The sequence below is a fragment of the Achroia grisella genome, unplaced genomic scaffold (assembly GCF_030625045.1).
Source record: "Achroia grisella isolate CSIRO2021 unplaced genomic scaffold, CSIRO_AGI_Agris_v1 utg869, whole genome shotgun sequence".
Taxonomy (NCBI): Eukaryota; Metazoa; Arthropoda; class Insecta; order Lepidoptera; family Pyralidae; genus Achroia; species Achroia grisella.
Genome location: NW_026713049.1, coordinates 1195165 through 1219058, shown reverse-complemented (window position 1 = coordinate 1219058; position 23894 = coordinate 1195165). Strand labels below are relative to the sequence as shown.

Sequence of the window (23894 nt, the reverse complement as noted above, 5' to 3'; positions counted from 1 at the left end):
TAATAAATTATACATTTATAAATTACATATGATTGGTTTTATTTCGTAGTTGGTAGTTAATGGAAATCAATGATTATATTGTATTATTTTGATGCTGCTGAATGTATGCAGGAGTACGCACTGTTTGCATTTGGAATACGTGCTTGTAATCTTAGTTGAGTAGCTCTTTCGGACTACTCTAAGACAGCTGACCTTTACAGCTTCATCGGGCGATAGGGGGTGAGTGTAGATGGCACTCCAAACCTGCTGCTAACCCAACGGCAGTCAACTCCCGCCTGACGGATACTTGAATTTGAGGGCACCGCTAGGGGTTCGAACATCGACTCAGGGCATCGTAATTTCGATCCCTGTTTGAGTTTGGTGGGAGATCGATAGGAGGGGCGCGGTGGGTATTGCCTCACCTGTAGCGTTATACATGATGTGTGTGTGTGTGTAAGTTTGTTTGATAGTGTGCTACATGCATGCATACATACATACATAAATATAAATTATGTGGAACCGTAGACAATTGGAAGGGTACCAAGTGTCAACAGAAATATTACAACTGTAGGCAAAAAAGGGTTGTTCCATTTTTTATATGTGATTGGAATAGTAAATATGCTGAGGGTCTACCTACCCGATAAAAATGACAACCGTTTTTTTAATGGGTGAATATAGAATTTTGCACCGCGGATGATAGGATTAGGATGAAATCATGTCAGTGGCGTCATCCCCATTGGAAATAGTCGTAATTATTTCATAGTAAAATCAAGAGGAGTTCACTAGGAATTTACCACAATTATTTCCAATGATGACCGAGGGGAGGCCGATATGTCATCATATTCTTTGTTACAAACTTATAAATGGTTCGCGGTATAAAATAGGTTTCTTTGATTTGCAATACTAATTATACGTAACTAATATTAAAGTTCAGCATAATGATGCTTTTGTACGTAAAATTACCCACAACTTAGTCGGTGTTACTTCTCGGGCGACCTCACCCTTTAGCTAATTGTTATTCCACTACAACAGGAGTTATTATGACTCTAGCTGCTGAGTACCTGCGACGTGACCGTGGAATTTAGTCCTCTCTATTTTATTAAAACAAATAAACTTTCTAAAATAAAAGTAGGTTATTCTTTATAACATTAGCTATCTGCTAGTGAGAGGTCCGTCAAAATCGGTGTAGCCGTTTTAAAGATAAGCAAGATTACTAAGGAAAAACAGAGAGACATATTTTTTGTTCATGAAAATACCGTACACAATTTGCATATGAAATTAGTCAAAAGCTGTTAATATGAAATTACAAACAGACACTCCAATTATATTTATTTGTATAGATAAGTACTTTTTTCATGTACTGTGTTTTGATTATTATTTACGTATTTAGTAATAAACGAAAGAAGTGCTATTATTATGTCTTTAGTTACAAGCTTTGTGTGCGTGACCCGTTACTTGGATGGGAAGTACCCTATTCATGCGCCAGTTGCCTAGCAACGGAATTGGAATATATTACGTAAACAAAACACTGTTGAATTGTTCAAAATCAAAATTGGAAATACAAAATGCTACAGTGTTCATTGATAGTGTATATTTCAATAATAGATCATACAATTTAATATCTTACTTAAAATCTAGTTATAATAAAGTATGGACTATTAAACAAGTCTATTCAATACTATTGAAAATTTTCAATAACCTGAAGGATTAAAATCTCAAGTAGTTTTTAATAAGCATAGTTTGTATATTACACACGTTTAAAATGAAAGTCGGTGTGCTATTCAATGTATTATTGGTAACATTTGTGGTATATGGATTTGATATACCCAATTGTAACAAGACAGAGTTTTATGAACCGAGTTTGAGAACATGCCAAGCGTGTCCCACGAACGTATCAATGGTTGCATCTGCTGATGGTAAGTTAAATATATTTTAGATATTTTTTTCCCTGTATAGACTTTTTTTTGTAGGGCCTTTATTTGTTCTTGAAACACGACTATATTATATTTATATATATGTACGACACATTGTGTTGTGTTGTTTAGAAAATAACAATAATGTGTATATTGTTTAAACAATATGATAAACAAATCTAATGAAATCTATCCTTAAACCATCTAAAAAGTTCAAAGTACGGATACCTATAGTTCAATTTAAATATCTATGAGTAAAACTTCAATCAATAGATATAATATTATATATAAATAAAAATAACGAAATATTGCACAGGATTTCAGATATACCTATGCCTAATTAGTGTTGTTTTTTTTTATTTCAAGTTAATTATTTTTGCCTATTCTTCTTTTAGAAGGTAAAATAATAATTTATGTACATCGGCAAGCAATCAAAAGTAATCAGAAATATCGCAGTGAAATTACAGGATAAGAAGGAATGAGGTTCTATGCAATGTGTTCTATGTTAGTTCTATGCAAGTGACTATTCCATCTGTGCTAATAATAGTCATGATGGTATTTTTTTTATTCTGATATATTCATTGGGTATTTCAGGGTTTTCATGCGTTTGCGAAGAGCACAGCGTTCCATCAGGCATCGCTCGTTGTAAAACGTGCAGTGCTACTGAAATTGTGTCTGACGATGGTTCTACATGTGTGCCACGTAAATGCCAGAACCTGTCTGGTCGATATGTCTGTAGGAAGTGTCCTATTGATTACATTTCTGGTGAGATCTCGTATGAATTCTTTAATTGACAGCTACTTATAGTAGATTAATAGATGCTTATCTAAACACCTGTATACTTAGGTTTACGGAAAGAAGTCTTATACTCGTAAATGTAATTTTAACTGATAAATCTAATTTTTATTTCAATTGACTTTTCAAAAAAAAATTGTAAACTTTTGCATGTCAAAACAATGGCGACATATGTGAACTTTTTTTGTTAATACTTACATACTTTTAATATCTATACCATAATTAAAGCAAATATGATGATTAAAATGTATTTCAATAATTTAGGTTTAGAGTTAGTAAAGTAATGCTTAAATTTGTTATAATTAGAGAGGATATCACGTAACATATATAAAACAGTGAAGCTGTAATTTTCATCATTTTGAAATGGCGAAAAATAACATAGGGTTTACAAAGTTAACCCGAGATTACCGAGATAAAATTAAGGAAAATAAATGAGATAATAAACTCATTAAAAATAAACATAATTATTATAATATAAGAGAACATAAATTTATTTTATTCACGTGTTTATTTTATGTAGATTCACTGAAGAATATTTGCGAACGTAATAAGGATAAAGATAATTTATACATTCATTTTGGTTATTAAAGGGAATTCATTTGCTTTCATACATTTTAATCTTGCAAAATGAATTACATAATGAATAATAAATAAGCAGGAGTCAATAAAATGGGTCAAAAACAGATTACATATATGAGAAACAATGAGTTTTAATTTGACAGTTATTCCAGTCTTTAGATGAATACGACACTAAACGTAGGTACATAATAGTTGAAAGTATGAAAAACTGAAACAGACATGGCTGCATGCGTACAGTTCCTCTGAATTCCGTATTGGATAATTTAAAAACAAATCAGTGGCAATATTGAAGCTGTTAGGCAGTAGGAACAATATCATAAAACGGCTTTGATGACGCTACACACACTAAGTGATCTTAGAAACGATCTAGTATGATTTCCCACCGTTGATCAGATATTGCATCTGATTTTAGAGAGTAGACCATTTTAGATGTTAACTAAGATAGCTGCATAAGCACCTACTTCTTTATTTAGAAGAATCCTCGTTAAACTTAACGACGTCGTAACTGCGACCTATATCTTGTCATAAAGTACAACATACCAACTTGATTTAGAAACGACACTAATTGAGTAATTTAATTCAGAACCCGACCATGTTTTGTTCAGTTAGTTTAAAAACTTATTGTGCTCAAGTCCTTTAAGCCTAGGCTTTCAACATTCGGGATTTTAAGCAGATTAAATTATGCTGAATTGTGAAAACACGCTAGATAGGATTAGGAAGTAATACAGAAGCACGAACTTTGATTACTGGCCTCGAAAATATACATTAAACGTTGCGGAGTTTCATACAATTTTTTAATTTTCCTAAGTAAGTAACTACATGCGATTGCACACAACATACTTCATAGTTGATATCATAATTAGTTTTATTTAGTATTTATTTGAAATAAAAGCAGATGAATTTGATAAAAATAAACTTCATTCGATATAAACGAAATATTTAAAACGAGGAACAATTGAAACTTAACAGTTAACCGCTGTTTTTCATTTTACTTTCAGTAATCCAAAATTTTTAGTGTTCCTTATTTTACTTACAGTAACACAGAATTTCGATGGTTCCCCAATGAAGGAGGTTCTGTGTGTTAAATGTGCTCGTGGTTATAAAGCACAGGGCAACATCTGTGTACGTTGCGAAACCTGTACTTGTGCCAAGAATCAAATAGTGGCCAAAGGGATATGTATACCGAAGCGTTACTTATCTGAACGGCCCAAATATGAAGAAACAAAACTACATCCATCTGATGTGTTGGAATTTGTTAAACATGAATATCTGTGTAGCGTAAGTGTTATCTATCATCCTACATACATCATACAGTCTATATTAGTATCAATATATAATATCGATTTTGGAGTAAATGCGTAAGTCTGACTGTTTGTTATTTTTGTGGAATGGACTTTAGAATTTAATATGTAAATGTATTATCATTGATTTAAACTATGTTTTTTATCAGAAAATAATCTGAAGGGGATGAAATTGAAGGCGAAAGTTTCTGCCGAAAATCACGGGTGTCAGCTAGACAGTAATTCAACCTGTTTGTTACCTCTTGAAATCTAAATGATCGAAAGAATCTTAATTATATTTGATATTAAGATTATATTTGAGGACGGACATCATACATTTCAAAAAAGGAAATGAAATCCCGGGCTTTGCTACCCGGGATTTCATAGTTATATAATATACCAAAAAATCTTTTGACATGTTCTGCAAATGTTTTTTGATGCTGAATCCTACTATATTTTCGTTTAATAAAAAGTTAATCTTCCTTTGTTTTTCCTAGATAATTGAGGGTTCTAACATACTGGCACCTACATAACACTAAATTATAATAAAAATAACAAAACCGGGAAATTTTCTTAAAATGAAAATGTCGCTTATAAAATTATAATGGAATATTTTTAAAATCTGACATACGTTCATATTCATTTAAGCTATACTAATTATGAAGATAGAAGTGTGTCTATCTATTTGACTTTCTTATAATGTCGAAATGTACAAAATAAAAACTTTTTACAACCGGAAAGAGATATGTAAGAACCCTAGTAGACGAAATTATTACGTATCTTCGCGAAAACGACGCTGATTTTATTATTTTTTTATGCAAAAAAGTAAAGAACAATTGGAAAAGAGTTAACGTTAGAGAACTCTTTTCACGTTTGAAAAGATACGTGAATCCAGATAAAGTATACAAATAGCTATAATTTTTATAATAATATACTTTTATTTAAAATTTCAGCAAAACGATATTTTGTCATGTCGAACATTAACAAGGGAATGTGTTAAAAATTTTTACGTGACAGATTTAGCGGGACCCTGCAGGCTCTGGTTGCAGCCTAAATTACAAACTCCAAAAGGTCAGTGAAGTAAATAATTTTGTAAGTAGACAACATTTTTTATTACAATGGATAATTTGAATTGTTAGAAAACAGCTTACAATCAGACATTTAAAATTAAACAGTAATACAGTACTGTATTAAATACTACATATATATGTATAAACTCAGAAAATTATTAACCATAGCTGTTAGCTATAGATCATATTGAGCCGTAATTTATAAAAAAAATAGAGGTCTCCATAATAATTGTCTGATGTAAAGGCAGGGCGGATTGACATGAAAATTTTGGGTCCAGTGTAGAAAATTATAAATAAACATTTACGTTTGTCGCCTCCCTTTTATAGGAAAGTGAATTGGGGAAACGTAGACATGGCGACTGATAAGAAACGAATGAAATAGGAAATTATACTCCGCTGACCCGAAATAATACGATAAGGGCAAGTCCATTCGGTGTATTATACAAGTACATATTTATTTGTGTTAGGCACTAAGTTCATATTCATGTATTATATATACTCTTTATTATCCTCATTGCTTTGCCTTAATCCCATTATTTGGGGTTGTCGCAGTATATCATCTTCTTCCACTGATCCCTATCAACCGTCAAGTCTGAGCTTACTCTCCTTTTATACATATCATCTTTCACACAATTCAGCCATCTATTTTTTGTTCGTTCTCTCCATTTTCGCTCCATTCACGTTAATGTTGAATACTTTCTTTAAGACCTACTCTATATTATACATTTATTTTATATAATTGGAATAGAAAAAAAAGTTAACTGCCCACTTGAAGAAAAATAGCAACCAGGGATCTCACAAAAAGTATTTTGATGCCATGCCGTTGCCATTTTAGAGCACTATCTTGTCATCCCTTGTAATTTTATTGCTTTTATTTATATATACTTACATATTATAAAACAAAGTCCATCAAAAGAAACTAACAAATGGATCTTAACACGATTTTTATCTATTAACATGTGATTTCTGAGGAAGGATTCAGTATGTAATTTGTTTGTAAATTTATTGAAATAATGCATGGGGCAAAGTAGTAGTTCAAAGTGCAGTAAGTATTTAATTTGTTACATTCTGTATATTTATTATAAATTAATATATAGTACGAAATAATATTCACAGGGTTACCGCATCTGTCATTAGATGAGACAGTTGATAACAAACCAGGCGATATAGATCTCTCTGTAGGAAAGGTAAGTTCAAATTCTTAATTTAAACTAAAAAAATCAATTAAATACCATATATAAGATAAACTATTTTTTTATACGTGGTAATATAAATACTACCCGTGATAAATATTTTTGTGCTGGAGATGCAATACATTTCGATAAATCACTTTATTTGATGAGATTAGTCTAGATTTTTTTAATGTATTTTTAGTATACAGTTAAATGTGGTTTACCATCAGATGGGCCGTACTTGATTGCAACCTGCGTGGTATAGAAAAAATGTGTTAGTTAAAGAAAAAAATATTATTAAGTCGTTTATACAGTCGGCCAGGCGTAAGGTTATCCAAAGATGCACTAATCGGAAACCATCGGAACATTAGTCGTTTTTGCATTTCTAATGAAACAGACAAATAAAATTATACTAACATACATAGAAAACAGTTAGAGAGATGGATCTAACTCGCGACCATCGGAAGCAAGGCGGTATGCTAGACTAGTGGTGCGCAACCCGTAGGTTTTGGGTGCTACTGTTAAATTTCTCTGTTTGAAAAATTTTCCGAATCACCAAATTTAAAGAACTTTATATAAAAAATAAAACTTGTACTTGTATAGAGATGCGTAATCTTGGTGTGATGTCAATAAATGTTTTTCTAAGTATCGTACTAATAAATATCTTCACGTAGGTAAACTAACTTCGTTGTGTAAAAACATTTAATAAAAGGAAATTTCAGAAATAGTTTCATTTTAACTACGTTGATTATTAAAAAAAACTTCTACTCTATACTCAGGGATCGCGACAAATTTTTTCGAAAAAAATGGGGTTCGCAAATGATAGGTTGCGCATCACTGTGCACCACCGAGTTCGTCTGAATACACAGTATGGTAAGTCTTGAAAGTCGATTTAATTGTAATTTTATCTGTCAGGTTGGTTTCCTATTGGGAGTAGCAGTGTATACGTCAGAAGGAGGTGTGAAGTTTCTAAACGATTACGACCGCAAACCTTTATTATGTCTTCCACCTATTAAAATAATAATCGGCAATGATTTTTCGTAAGTTATCCGCTTGAATATTTTCTTTTCAACTGACTGTCAAAAGGAAGGAATTCTCGCTTCATCGGTATTTCTTTGTCTATATTACGCGATATCTTTATGGAAACTGAAAGGATTTTCATAATTCTTTTTGTATAAAGTAGAATTTACTACCGCGTCGACGTTGTAATAATTTCGTCGCAGTGAATAAAATGTTCTTGAGGAAAATTCTTGTATTTTTGTTACGGTTGATTTAACAATTGTATTATGCTCTACATATTATTGTTATCTAGTTGTTTGAGAGCGATACAAACAATCATAATTCTAAATACAAATTCTTGTACCGTGCGAGAAATCGAACCCATTATCATGAGATGTGAGGAGGTATGCTAAACCGCTAGATCACCGAGGTGTTCTTCTATGTGATATTAATGAATATACATCCATTTAGTTAGTAATAAGAAATGAAATCTCTATTATATTGTGCACCTAAAATATGTTTATAATGTAATATTTTATTATTACATGTTCCAATAAATCTTAAATTTACAGATACAATTGCAATATAAATATTTCGACATTGTCTTCTATTGATAATGATAGCACATTTGAAATATTTAATGTTATGGATGGTGAATTGAGAACGATACCAGTTATGATACGCAAAACAAGTCGTTCCTACGTCCAGGTGAGTTTTTAAGAGGAATTATCGTTTATAAAGATCCTATGATTTAATTTTCAACTGACTTAAAAAAGGTTCAGATGTTCTGTGTTTCAAGTCGACTGGGTTTTTTTATGTTATCTAAGAACTTTTATATTAGTGAACCTATTTTAATATTTATTTTGCTTTTTGAGTTATCCTGAATATAACGGTATTAAAGTTTTCTAAAGTAAGTTCAATAAAATACTTTAGAAATATTAAATTTTATAGACGAAGAAATGAGACCAATATTAATCATAAGACGGAATTTTTAATTTATCGATGATTTTTTAAGTAGAATTATGTCATATAATCCCTAAAGCACGATAATTTCAATTAAATGTACAAATAAGAATTTACGAAACTCGTCGATCCTAAAAGTCTTTTAAATAAAGATTTAACATTAAGAACCTGTAGTAAGTGTTTAGCAGCTTCTATGCACTAACATAAACTAAATTCAGAGATAATAAGATTTTTTCTATGATTTCAGAAAGACACGTGGCCTACAAATATGTTTAGACGATATATTCTGGTAGGCAACTATTTATCGATTAGTAAAAATGAAACCAACACGGTATATTTAAGATCGATGAATATTAGAATACAGTGAGTATTTTCATTTTAATTTTTTAAGTAATTGAAATGTTAAACAAGCTGAGCTGGTAAGTGGTAACTGTCGCCTATGTGCATGAACAGCACTAACATAACGTTACCTTGTGTGATGTGTGAGAGATACCATTCATGCCATTAATGGCGGATCCAGGGGATCATGACCCCCCTCCCCTCCCCACCTGAGCTGTTTCCAGGGCTTAGGTGGACCACTAATTGAACATAATGATTTTATCTATATATTTTGTCACCATACAGATTTTATGTAACTACATTTAAAGTTCTTGACTTGATCACCAGTATGTGACCCCCTCCAGGCGCCAAAGCTGGATCCGCCATTGCATGCCATTCCTTAGAACTAAGATGTCATGCCTCTTATCTTGTAATTTCACTATCTAATTTGCACCCTACAAACGAAACAATTTACAAAGCAAACTTTTTGGCCTACAACTGAAAGTCTTAGTAAATGAGTAACTCAAACGAAGTAATGTAGATGGTATAGATAAGCATTTTCATTTAAATTTGTAACTATTGTTTTCTTGGAAGTGAAAATTATCTACGAAAAATAATATTATATATAATGGACGTGTTTATGTAAAGAACATAACTTTTAATGAAATGAGCAGATTACAGAAAGACCTCGGGGAAAAGTTTATAAATAATATGTTTATGAAAATTTATTATTATACCTGTAGTTAGAATTTAATAACGATCTATTTGACTTTAAAATGAAAACAACAGGTGGATTTAGATTTCGTTTAACAAAATTCTGATGAGGGAACTTTGTTTATGTAAAATTCGCTTCAGATTTATACTGTTTTTGCTTCATTTGCTCGTTGTGATTCGTTAACAAGGGAATGTTTTCTGTCGGTGGCGGCGCTTTTGTTTCGCATTTAGTTGGAAACAATTTAATTCGAATAAATTCCAGTTCCGAATCTGTATTTTTTTCTGGCTTATTTTTTATTTAAATTTAAACAAGTCAATATTTAACAAGTTGTTATTCCGTCGATATTTAAAATTTTTTTTACAGGACCTTATTGTTCTTAGATTATAGGAGCCATTTATAAAAACCAATGAATATAGTAGGATTGTCGTATTGTGCGTAGATCATCACTTTTTATTGTGAATTTAATAAAACAAAAAAAGATCTGCCGTAATACCTGGTAGTTGTTTAATAACTTTCCTACAGAAAAGACTTGTTATCACTATTAAAAATAAATTAACTAAAAGAGTCAATTGATTTCATGTATTAGATTTTCTAATCCGGGTGAATTTGTCAGGATGACGTAACTGAGCTGACCTTATGATCATCTTATTCTCCTTCACTCCTTCCTCCAGCGTAAATCGTTAGCGCAGGCGGATCTATCATTACATTGTCATTAACTAAAAATCAGCATATAAAATAATAATATTGCATTTTATATAAGTAAATATAAAATAACAATACGTCCTTTACCTATTCAATTTTAGGTAAGTAGATAATCAAAGGTATTTCGTCAAAGTTGTATAACGAAACGAATCCATACATTTCGTAGCACTACAAAAGCTGTATTGTTTACCTCACAGTCAAATAAATATAAAATATTAATTCAAATATTTGAAGACCACAAAACAAAAGAAATACAAATAAAGAATACGCTTCAATGTCGCTCTTCCAAGTAACTTAACATTTATTTTCTAAATAAATATTACACTGTTACTTTAACTTCGTATGTCTCTAACATCTAAGAATTATGTAAATAGGTTAATATTGTAACCTAGTTCATAAAAAACAAACAGATATTTGTTCTACAAAATATATTGCCTGCCAATCATGCATGACGCAATTACTATGAGTGTGTAAGCCATATTATTCGCAAACAGATTAATCGAAATTGGTTCACAACGATATCCCTTAAGCTTAACACATTACATATATTATACTAGCTATGCCCGCGTCTTCGTCCGCGTGTTATAGAGTCGTTGACCAAATAAAGAAAAATATTCAATAATTTAACCCTCTATCTCCCCTTTCAATCCCTTACCTTAACCATTTTTTGCATTAAAAAGTAGCCTAGGTCCTTTCCCAGGGACTCTCTGTGTACCAAATTTAATTTAAATCGGTTCGGTAGTTTTGACATGAAACCGAGACATACAGACAAAATTGCTTTTGCATTTATAATATTAGTAAGAATAAGGATGTAAGTTCATAATAACAGTCGCATGCAATTCGTCAGCACAAACTATAAATTCCCTATTTTACCCTTTCTAAATTATTTTTTTAGATAAAAGATAGCCTTTGTTCGTCTCCTGTAACTAGGATCCGTTAAGCCGTTTATTCATGAAACATAACAAACAGATAAGCAATCACACTTTTAATATAATAATAATATGCATGGATATAGTAAACGACTTACTATTTCTAGAAGTTCAGAATTTTACATAGATAAATTAAAACAATGTTGTTCATGCATTTTACTTTGTGGCATGGCACGTATTACGGTCAGATTATTCAAGTTAGTGGCGTGGGCGTTAAAATCCCGTTTTACATGATCCAATTTGTGATACTGTGTTCCAATACATTTATTACGCCATCAGCGTGATAGGTTTATACAAAACAAACTATTAATTCCAAGCCGTGCCATACCTCCATGCACTTGACTTTATTTTATATATTTGAATGGCAAACAAGCTGACGGCCCACCTAATTATAGTTTTCTTTCGAACTATTCTAACGCTGTTGGCCACAGCTGGCTTAACAGTTTCAACGTACGATAAGGAGCGAGTACAGATGACACTCCAAATCCACGGAAAGACTTATAGAGCAGCTGAAGGCTAATTTCTGCCTGATGGATATGACTTTAGTCTGAGAGTATCGCTTGGGGTCGAGCCGTTGTAATATCGATCTCCAATTGAATTGGTCGTATCGATCGGATGCACCCCATCCGATCGATATGACTAATAGTATGGATGGACGGATGGTATGGCCTTTTATCTTCTAATTCCACTGCTTTATATCAAGACTTCGCAAATCAACCTGCTTGATTCATGAATTGAGGCACTCACGCAGAGGACTTTTTGCAAAGATTACATAATAATACTTTTGCTGGTTGTGGCTGCAGAATAATAATAATATCTTTGTAGACTTCACACAGGGTCATCTACTACCAAGCTAAGCATAGCTTGTGTTATGGACACTAGACTACGCATATAAATATATAGATATTTAATTTGTTAATACATACATGATATATATAGACAATATTTAGGCCGATAAAAACAAATATACACATGAATACAAATGTTAGAAACACTGTGCGAAGAATCGAAATCGCGCTCATCGAAAGTAAAGAGAAGTGTGTCAAACTGCTAGACCACCGAGGCTGACATTATAATAGAATAAATAAATGACACAGGTTTCCCATGTAGATATACCTAGACTATGTACCTAATATGTAAAATTAAATCCTAAATTATAGGATACAACGACAGAAGTACAAATCGAGTTCGTTGAGGGGTCGAATTATGGTAGAATTGAAATATGCTACACTATCGCCTTTCACTGATGTAGTTACAACTTCATTAACGGTGGTACATGATATGCCCAGTGCTGGAGTCATTAGAGGTTTAGAGGTAAGAATAATTAATAAATTCTTATAAACTGACAATGAATATGTCCAACAAAATTAAATACATTACACGCGACACTACAATTAGAGGCAATTTTGGAGCTACTGCTCTTTGGTCCTACTGGACGAATAAGAAATCGGTACTGATTTTGTTACAGACGAGACGATTTAGAAAGCGTTCCAGGACGTTCCCAATTACTGCTCCGATATTACCCTTGGTTTTAGTGATGTTTGTAAACATTTCTATGTTAGCGTTGTGAATATAATTTATGAACTCAAATTAAACGGATAATATAAGTAAAATTCACTGTTGCTGGGAATATCTTGACGACCAATTGTACATCATCAAATAGTATAAATTTGGAAATTTAGATTTAATTGAATGTCATTTTATAAAATGACATTCAATTAAATCTAAAAAATACAGTTTGGGCGCTATAGCGTCCAAACTGTATTTTTTATTGAGATATTTGGGCTATTGTAGACTTGTATCACTTCGATCTATTGGGCTCGCCATTTTTACAGAGTTCGCTGCCTAGATCTGTTAAGTACAAGAATTTAAGGATATTTTTAGCAGTGATAGTTTTTATCTCCTCAGGATTGAGTGAGTACTTTCCAAACAGGTAAACAGTTGTAACGATTTAAAAATGGACTATGTATAGCTATCTACATTTAACTGTCCATTACATTACCCTTCTGTTCATTCAATTTTGAAATTCAATTTGAAACTCAATTTATGAATGCGAAGTTAAACTCTCTGAACTGGATCGCGTTATAAAAGTTCAGTGATCGTTTTTTCAACAAAACTCCGTTAACCAATACAATCAGTAATTATATCTCAAATATTATAATAATGCTATATTATGTATTTCTAATTATGTGACGTTACGTAAAAGGTTAAATTACCTAATTAAAATATAAAAAAACAATAATATATATAGATTACGTATTTTGTTATACAAGGCTTATTCTTTACGGTAGATTATTGGTACATTTTTTGGATCCATTTATCTTCTCGGATCGTCACTTTATGTACAACTTCGTGATTTGGATTCATAGATAACAACTTAGGTAGTCAAAGGGGGATCGACTTGACCATAAGGTCTAGCGTGCCATACAAGAAAAACAAGAATTATATTTTTACTGTCCAAATATTAGTTCCAACAAAAATTGTATGACAGTTTTATATGAGGATGATTGGCATAATTACGCTATTTAAAAAAAATGCAATGCCTCTTTTATTCATTTTCGACCAATGTGAGACGGGTCGCTAGCAACAAATAAACAACAAAAACAATATTGAAGAAGTTATAAAGCATAGTTATTACAAATACCACTGGTTAAATATGAACACGCGGACCCAACTACCATTAAATATAGATAATGAAATAATTCCCTCGATAGGATATAAATCAAACCCAGAATAATATTTGTTATATAAATAAAAAACCTTGTGGACTTTATTCAATACTATGATTACTTTCAGATATGGGGCGCGGTCCTTGGTTCTTTGCTGGCATTGTACGCATTGGTACAATGGCGAGGGGAGTTACGTAGAGGTGGCTTACTTTTCTCTTTGGTGCCCCTACTGGCCGGGTCTATTGCCGATACCCTTTATTTTGTAAGTATGAAAGTCATAAGATCATGTAAAATATAAAATGATACAGATTTAATCTTAAAGGGTGTGTTCTACGAAAGCCATGTAGAATAGATAGTGAATTATACTATATGTAAATGCCAAAGTGTAGTCGATTTGTTATCTTTTTACGACTAAACGATAGAACGACTCTTGGTGAGATTTGCTATGCAGGTAGATTACGACTTACGGGTAACAGCTACAATGAATATAAAGTTTATAAGAACGGGAAACCTTTTATATCTTCGGAGTTTATTCACTTCAAACAAACGGAAATAAACAAAACTTATTTTTTCTCTTTATTATATTAGTACATATACTACCTACTACTGTTACTAATAATAGTATTACTACTGTATAACGGATCACATGTAAAAAATATTATACTTATATTGACGAGATATTATCTCTTCGGAATGAAATTCCTGAACTAGACCAGAGTTCCGATATATTTTTCAAATATGTCTTATTATAATGACGCCTACGGCTACGCTATGAGTTATGTGTGAATATGTACCAAGGATGCCATCCGTACAAAAATCTCCGTTCAAACAGTGGTTTTTTATGCCCTGCTACTATATCATTTTCATTGTCATACAACATACAGGTTTATATGAAATGTTTCTCAACGAAAATGGTCAAAATACTATAACGTACGAGCTTAGCTAATGTACGAAATGTTATTATATTTTATGTTTCTTTGTATAAGGTTCTTTATAGAGTTCTTTGTAGAGGAATACTTTTTTATTTAAAGTTGGCAATTCTTTTTTTTAAATATTGTAAAACTTTCACAAAAACAGTCGCAGGTGCGGGGTCGTGTGAACTTCTTACTCACTAAAAAAACACATCTTGTATCTACAAGCCGCCGATACCGGAGTCACGGGGTTAGGGCAACCTATTTCGCCATAGACAATGGTGAAATAGTGGACACGTGCATGACTCCGGGGTTATTTGATTGGGGCGTTGTCTCACTCAAGGCGAGCATTCTGGCCCCAATTGTGGATAGAGGGGGTGCGGAGTTAGGTATACCCCTGCCTCTTGCCCGGAATCTTCAGCAGTGGATAAGTGGATCGACAGGATCAGATACCTACTCTCTCTCCACCGCCTCCTTCACTAGATGGATTAATAATATGTTAATAAATCTGCGTCCTGTCTTTTATTAATAATTACTTCTGGAAAACCACATAATAATGACTTCATCACAGAAAGAGTTTACCGCCATGTGCCGCAGATATGATCTCACGGCTACTAAGTAGCAACCCTGAGAGGAGGTACCCATATAACTCATACCAGTAGGCACTGGTAGAGCCGGACGGGACTTTTAATAGCTATTCCACTTTGCTCATACATTCTACGGTAGTAAACGTGTGAAAAATGACCGTCTGTTTCAGTTTGTCCAATTTACATGGTCAACCATGTTGGTTCAAACCAATTATGAATGATACATTGAACAGAAAAAATATATAGAATATGCAGGTACATTTTCAATAATAATGAAGTCCCATGTATTTTGAGTATTATACAGAACAATAAAATATTAATATACCTAATTGGAATGGCAGATAAACTGACTTCATGTCGGTCTCGTTGTATAATGTTAGTGGTACTCCTTAGGATTTACTTTTTCGGAAGATCAAGATCACAAATAACATGCCACGTAGACAACTTATTAATTGTATTGTTAGCTATTGTAACTCATAATGCAGCATAAAAATGATAATACGGCTCGGTGGTCAAGCCGTTTTGCACACGGCCTTATTTCCCGGTCGCGGGTTCGATTTCTCGCACGTCAAAAAACATTTTTGTATTAATATATATATATATTATTTTTTTAAATTAAAATTTAAATTTATTAGTATTTTATTTTTATTATTATAGTGTTTTATTTCACTTACATAAATATATATATATACAGGTTCAGAAAATCAGTTAACTAATATATCCGGACTTACAAATATAAATCTTCGTTATTGAAATCATAGCTGTTAAATATGTACATACAGCAATCCCAATGGGCCAGGTTAGTTTATGGAAGGATGAAGTAGATAATGCATAGAGTAGATAGATACGTTAGAAACAATAAAACGCCAAGGTATAAATAATGATTCATCCATCTCTTTGAATGATGGATGAAGGAATGACCAAAGCAACACAGCATTTTCGTATCAATCTTTATTATGTTTACCATCTTTAGAATTTTTTTCTGAGCATTCGTACATTAAACGTAATATTTAATATTAGAAATCAGAAAGTGTTTCTTATTAAAGTGAAACGCAGTGGAATATTAATAAAATATCGTAGCAGAGCGTAGTTTCGATCCATGGACCTCTGGGTTATGGACCCAGCACGTTACTAATAATATCTATCTACCTACATATTATTATGTATATTATGTCATCAGGCGGCGATTTTATCCACACTGCATGCCCTGGCTGCCGAAGCCGGCACGTTGGGAATGACGTTACCGTTATCAAAAACTGAAGAGTACATACTGAGGGCTTTTGTGTACTCTGCAGTTTCATTGAAGGTAATATCAGCATATCTATATATATATTGCCTAAGGACCATGTACTCAACATTACATTGTTCTCGATGCCAAGTCTATTATATTTACTATTCATTTAATAGGCACTTTAATGTTATGATATTTGATTTGATTATTGCTTATTGGCTACATAAGCCATATGCGAACACATCAACGGCAAAACTGGAGTTGAAGACAGTCGCCGTGGCCGAAATCGGTCGGGATTACATCATCATCATCATCATCATTATAATAATAACTGACCTACTGTATATATCAAAATATTGATACAATAACAAATCTAAAAAGTCATATTAATTTGTAGGTATTGTATATATTTTTTGTGCAGAATACATTAAAAATCGATCACTGTTCTCAACAGCAAAATAATAAATAGTGGGTAAAATGTTTGAATAATATAAATATTCTAATTTAGTAATGTTAATATTTCACAATAACTTTTTTTAAGTCAATAATTAATCTAGCTTGCTTAGATTCTAATGATCTTTAGAAAGTAATTTTATCGATTTGTGTATGTTTTTAGTTTCTGAAAGTAGCTTGGTTAAATTGGAAGCAAAGCATTTGTGATATATTTTTCTTGGATTGGACAGAATATAACTCATCATACGAAAGAGGTATTATATATTTTTTATTAATTGATAATTAAATATTAATTTACGTGTTAGTTATTTAAGTACAGAATAGATGGTTTGCCTCTTAACGGATATTATTTACAATGCTAATGTCATATAATTTATTTCACATATATCTCTTTAAAAACATTTATGAAACTACAATAGTAACGAAATTCTATTGTGTGCGATACTCATTAAACCTCAACACTGACAGAAATATATGACAAGGATAAAAGCATTCTTAGGTAATGTTTTTTTTGGATAGCCATCCTATATAAAGTACAAGCACATTACCGTACAATACTTTGTGTAGATTCGGGGTTTTAACTCCAGTATTGTAGAAAGTCTTTATAAAATTAAAATAAAAAAAATAATTATTCATATACCTTTCGGCCTCTAAAGCAAATTATAATTTTGTATCACTAACCCTACCATCCTGTTCGGCTAGCTACTTCAGTTAAAAAGAACTGTCAAGAAACTCAACTAAGTACATCGTAGATTCTTTTTTTTACTTAATTATAATTAGTAGGTACATAACATCCTTTTAGTATAGTATAATACCAATAGGTATTATACTCGCAATTAAAAAAAATATATATTCACAGATGTCTCTACTTCTGATACATGTAATAATTACAAAACTACAGCACTAGCGAGAGAGTGGAGTGACATGCAAACCAAAAGACGAGCACCGCCTGGATATACTGTTACTTTAGCATTATTTATTTACTATGTAAGTAGTTAGATATTTAACTATGATAAAATTAGGATTAGACAAATATAAAAAAAAAATATCAAAAATTAATTCAGGACAATTTGTAAATAAGTTGCTATTTTGGTATATTCTTTTAGTTATAAATGTCAATATGTGAGTGTCTAAAACGAGCTACACACGAGACTAAAATCAGAGGGACAATATCAATCGATATAGGAACAGTTGTTATGATCGCCTCGTGTGTAGTGAGGTCAGGGCTGATTTCTCATCACACTATGAGATGATCCATAAAGATCAGAACAGAACTGCTCCAATATTGCTCCTGATTTTAGTTTCCTATGGCTATGTTATTCCTATTAATGTCAAAGACGTTTTCACGGAACGTTCCTGATCCAATCACGTTAATATTTGTGTATTGCCTTGAAAACACTTTATATAGGTCGAAAGCGATTAATCCCTACTATTTTTCACTAGATGTCATCTACATGGCAGGATTCCTTGCCTCCAAGTCGAGGATACAAATGGAGTGTAGCAGCAATAGCTTGGTGGAGTGCCTACATTGTGGTGTTATTATTTAGGATTATCCTGAACAAAATCCTCGATCCCCCATCATCTTTTCTTCCAAAATTATGTACTAGTGTGGGACTATCGTTATTAGTGTTCCAAGATGAATATTACGCTCACTATATACATGGACGGTGAGTGCTTATAAATTAATAATATTATATTAAATCTAAGATCGAATCACCTTACATTTAATATTTTATAATATTTGTTTATTATATATATAAATACATTATCAAATATGTAAAAAAACAATTTAAATTACAATAACTTGTAGTTCAGGATTATATATTATAGCAAAACTAACGGACAAACTTTATATAAAAATTGTCACAGTGTTACGAGTTTTTTCCCATTTTATATCCTTATGTTTCATTTTTATATTTATAATCATAAATACTGCTACTGGCTTTTGTTTCGGTGTACCCATTGCTGATATTGACACCAGTGCTAAAACAAAACATTTTTTGTGTGAAACTCTGCAAGCTTCTGTTGTCATCTACATATTATAAGTTGATATATAGATTCAGTTTTGTCTTCATTCCCAAAAGGGCGGCGCCAACTCTCATAAATCGTAGTGTTAATTGCTCTGTAAATAGATTAACAATATTGTTTTAACCTCAGAACAATGTTGTAACCATCCAAAGTTAAGTACCTTAGGCGTCCTAGGTAATATTTTCATAGACACATATTCCATTTTTACATGAGGAACTCTGAAAATTACTTCTTTTGTTTTTTTCGTAAATGTAGTCGTAGGTATATGGTTGACGGACTGGCAGCTAATTCTATATTTATATACTTTTAACTTTTATACTATTATCGTATTTACAAGATAGTGTATAATGAATAAAGAATTTGCTAATTATCTGACACATCGAAAGAAAAAAAAAAAGGCTTAATAGACGAAAAAAATATATTAAGATATTTACCTATGCAAAAAAATCTATTTGTTTTAAGGAGTGATGACTCAAAGGAACTAAGGTCGATGGTAGGGCCGCTGGCGATGTGCCGAGTGGTTGTTGCTCCACAATTAAGGTAAGTTATAAAAATACAAAATTATCATGTCTCATTCCTTGCCTTTTTAAATCATATCGTTTGCAGCGAAATCAGGGCTGATTCACTTTTTGCAATTTGTATTTGATATGCAAATACCAAAAAGTATTTCCATGTTGTATTTAAATTTTGTAAACTATTTTGCGTAACTCTGGAATTTACATAGTTATCTGTAAATGTATAAAAATAGATTCAAATTAGGAATTTACTACTGTTCAATGTCTTTTTAAAGTCTAGTAACTACATATTCTTGTTACAGGGCCGTATATAAACAATTGTCCAGTCAGGATGCAGGTAAGAAAATAATTCAATATTAAATTTAAGAGATACGACCAACTGATAGATCTCTCATCTTAAATCTTACTTAAAACCTTATCTCTATTTACAGTATTTAAAACCTCAGTTGTTAGAATGTAGATTTTTTTTATTTTAGACATCATCACTATCACCATCCATAAGAAAAAATATCTCTCTAGTAGTAACTAGATGATACTACTGGAAGGTAATAGAATGGTGCACCTACAGGCGGAAAAGATTTATGACAGGGCTAGTGGAGGATAATAGGAAGAGTATGAAGTCAGGTTTTAAGAAAACATAAAATGAGATTCGAACTTATAGTAATTGTAGTAAAGCAATCAAACACTACATCCTCGACCACGTTAGATATATATATGTACTATAATATATTCCAGATGTATTCATTACTTCTTATACTAAAAAGGTTCATACTTTATTTAAGTAAAGTTTTTATTTTATATCGAAAATATCGAACCAGATTATATAAATAATATAAGAGATATTTAAATTTCAGTCTGTCAAGATTCAAGTCTAAGGTATTACAAGTCGACACGGCGTACCAATGCGTCTATATAAGAATAATAAATATTGAAATACTATGTAAATTTATCATATTTTTCCAGATTTCTTAGGAGAAAATGTTTCGAGACAGGTTCTTTTATCAAGATTTCTGGCTGCATTCTTTGAAAGAGTAAGTTAAATTATTCGAAGTATATACCTGCCTTAATGATATTTCTAGCGTGGATTAATTTTAAGACAAAATACAATTTAGGATAACATTTTTTGAAATCTTATCTTAATGTTTTTTAAAACATTACTTTTACATATATAATCAGGATTTCTAAGTTTAGTGTGAAAAACTTTATTGTACAACATTTAAGCATACGTTTCGCCTGATGATATAAGCGTCCCTTAACTTGCGTCATATCACATTATCACGAGTGTCCCTCAACGATGCAAGTAGATCTTGATAGCCAGCCAGATCATAATCTGGTAGTGAATAAATTATTAAAAAGGGAAATTAATTAATACTTTTATTCATAACTTTTAATTATGAGTCAAGTCTTATTTGGTAAAATACTAAACTGTATTTCTAGGCTTTAGATGGTTTAAACTGGGTGGCCAGCGAACGGTCAGTACCAGAGCGATTATTAGACATCGAGTTGACTGTCAGGGAATCCGGCAGCACTAGTGTCCTGTTGTACGACCCTTACGATGCTGCGCCGTCTTGTTTTGCTGTGACGTGGTAAGAAATGACTTCTCGGTAATACCTACTATTAGACATACTTTAAGATATTGTATACTACTTCTTTCTTAATGGGGTTCACTGAAAATCAGGGTCGTGGCTATAGTCACGACATAATGCTGAGGTGGATCTCTTATGGGATGAATGGGATGAATGAAAGGTTCCGGGATATCGATATAGTTTATAGATAAACTAGCTGTACCCGCGGCTCCGTCCGCGTGGATTTAACTTTCATTTTCTAAAATAAAAGTAGCCTAAGTTACTCCTTATTACATCAGCTACCTGCCAAAAGAAGCCCCGTCAAAATCGGTCCAACCATTTCAGAGATTAGCTGGAACAAACAGACAGACAGACAAAAATTGTAAAAAAAAATATTTTGGTGTATGTACCGTGTTTATATTACATATGCATGTAGTAAAAAACTGTATTACAAACAGGCACTCCAATCTTATTTATATGTATAGATGATACTTTCCAATTCAAATCGACTAATTGTATATAAATCGTATTTAATTGTAGAAATTAAATATTTTGGTAAATAAAGGAAAAATACATTAAAAACAAATTTTCCTATAATCTGATGAACGAATAATAATGTTTTATAATATAGTAGACCACATATATATATTTAGTTATACTATTTTTCTATTTAGAATATAATATTAATATTATATACTCTACCTACTTTGCTATCGAAAACATTAGTTCCATTTTATTTATATAGTTCCCATTGCGTCATCTAGTTCCAAGCTAAGCAGGCTTGTATTATGAGTTCATAATACAAGCTCTGCCGATATAAATACATAGATACATTTATTATTTGTGAATACATAATTAACATACATAGAAAAAACCCAGACCGATACAATCAAGCATACTCATGAATTCAAAGTGCTTGCACCATCGGAATTAAAGCGGCGTGCTAAATTGCTAAACCGGTAAGTTGTTAAGTATAAAACCCCAAAAATATGGTACGTCTGTTTTTGGTAGGTGGAGTGAGGAGTGGACTCTGGCTACATTTGATGCTATGATATTCGGTAGCGTGGTTATGATCGCAGGAGATTCCTTGTTGGCTGCTCTAATCACTATTATAATTTGGCAGGTATGAATCTACATTAAGTACATATTACCGAACGAAAAGAAAACAAACACCTCAAAAGACAATATTCTTTCCAGTTGTTTGTTTGTTTTCTGATTTCACCAGGATGGTAAACGATCTGGGAAACAGGCTGAAAGTCAAAATGCTGGACAAGAAAGGGCTAGATAAATGGTGACTGGTGATAAAATTAGACCAACTCAGGAGTACAGTTATATCAATAATAAAATCCTCTAAATCTGTCCAGAAAAAATGTTCTCCTACTTGAAGAGAAATGAAAAGTTCATTCTATATTTTAGTTTATGTCTAATGAATGGATATGTTTATCAATTAATCTTTATTTTTAATATTTCAGATTATGAAATTTACCAGAACTTGGTTTGGAATTAGAAACGTGAACAAGAAGACGGGTACCGAAGTTTCTTTTTATCCTAGATAACTGTACTAACTTCAGATAAAATAACCTTGGTATATTTTGAACAAAAGTTCTAACTATATTAGAACTTTTGTTCAAAATATACCTATAGAATTGATACCTATAGATACCTATTAGAATTACTGGGAACAAGTTTTTGTATAAGTTTTAGTGTATAATAAAGAATAAATGAATGAAATAAATACACTTAATTAAATTGTTGTTTGTTTATTCTAAAATTCTGTAAATATCTAGTGCCATACGTATAACAATACCTAGATTCAAAAAGTTCTGCTGGCTAAAATTTGTTATCTTATTAATTTGGTCGCCAAGTTGTTTGTCAAAATTGGCCTTTGCGATACGTAGTGCAGTGCACTATAAGAAGCTTCCAGGATGATGCATAGTTAAACTAGTTAGGTACCTAATACATTTGTGATCTACATATGATTAAACATGAATTTACTACCAATCTATTAAAAAATTAAGATTATTCTGAAAGCGACGCGCGTCGTGGTGTCGTGGACTACTATCTTAACTAGTGTCAAAAGTTTTGTATCGATTTTAGTCAATGCTAAAAATATGATCATGAAACACCGATAACGATAATGAGCCTGACAAAATGGTGAATGTCAAATTTTGTCTCTATCGGGACATCGATAGTGGACAATATCTCATACTACCCCATCTGGAATGATAGTCGTGACGATATTTTTTATTACCATTAGTAGTTGGTAATACTTAAATACTTGTACAGCACAGTCTATAAAAAATAACAAGGTATAATAAAATTGCTCACCCACACTTCAGTGAGCATGTAATCACTATTTAGTCTGTCCATTTCAGTCAGCTGGATTGTTATGTAAATTGGTCAATACAAATAAAACAACAGGGAAATGAAATTATTCAATTATATTCAGATGAGTCTAATGGATCTTGTATTCGTTTGTTATGCAATAGACCGTTTTCATGGTGATTACTTTGAAATAACA

The 23894-nt window shown here is 31.9% G+C and overlaps 1 protein-coding gene across 1 annotated transcript; it reads left to right on the top strand.

Moving 5' to 3' along the window:
* The first annotated feature begins 1741 nt into the window (after nucleotides 1-1741).
* On the top strand, nucleotides 1742-22929 carry LOC131852862 (uncharacterized). The gene is made up of 20 exons (XM_059203599.1): nucleotides 1742-1895; nucleotides 2487-2657; nucleotides 4303-4544; nucleotides 5500-5617; nucleotides 6733-6803; nucleotides 7704-7828; nucleotides 8360-8495; nucleotides 8998-9113; nucleotides 12575-12728; nucleotides 14211-14345; nucleotides 16762-16887; nucleotides 17429-17519; nucleotides 18125-18252; nucleotides 18709-18932; nucleotides 19756-19833; nucleotides 20111-20145; nucleotides 20772-20839; nucleotides 21246-21394; nucleotides 22385-22496; nucleotides 22846-22929. The coding sequence occupies exons 1-20, from the start codon at nucleotides 1742-1744 to the stop codon at nucleotides 22927-22929; spliced, it is 2517 nt and encodes an 838-aa protein (XP_059059582.1).
* The last annotated feature ends 965 nt before the right edge of the window (nucleotides 22930-23894 follow it).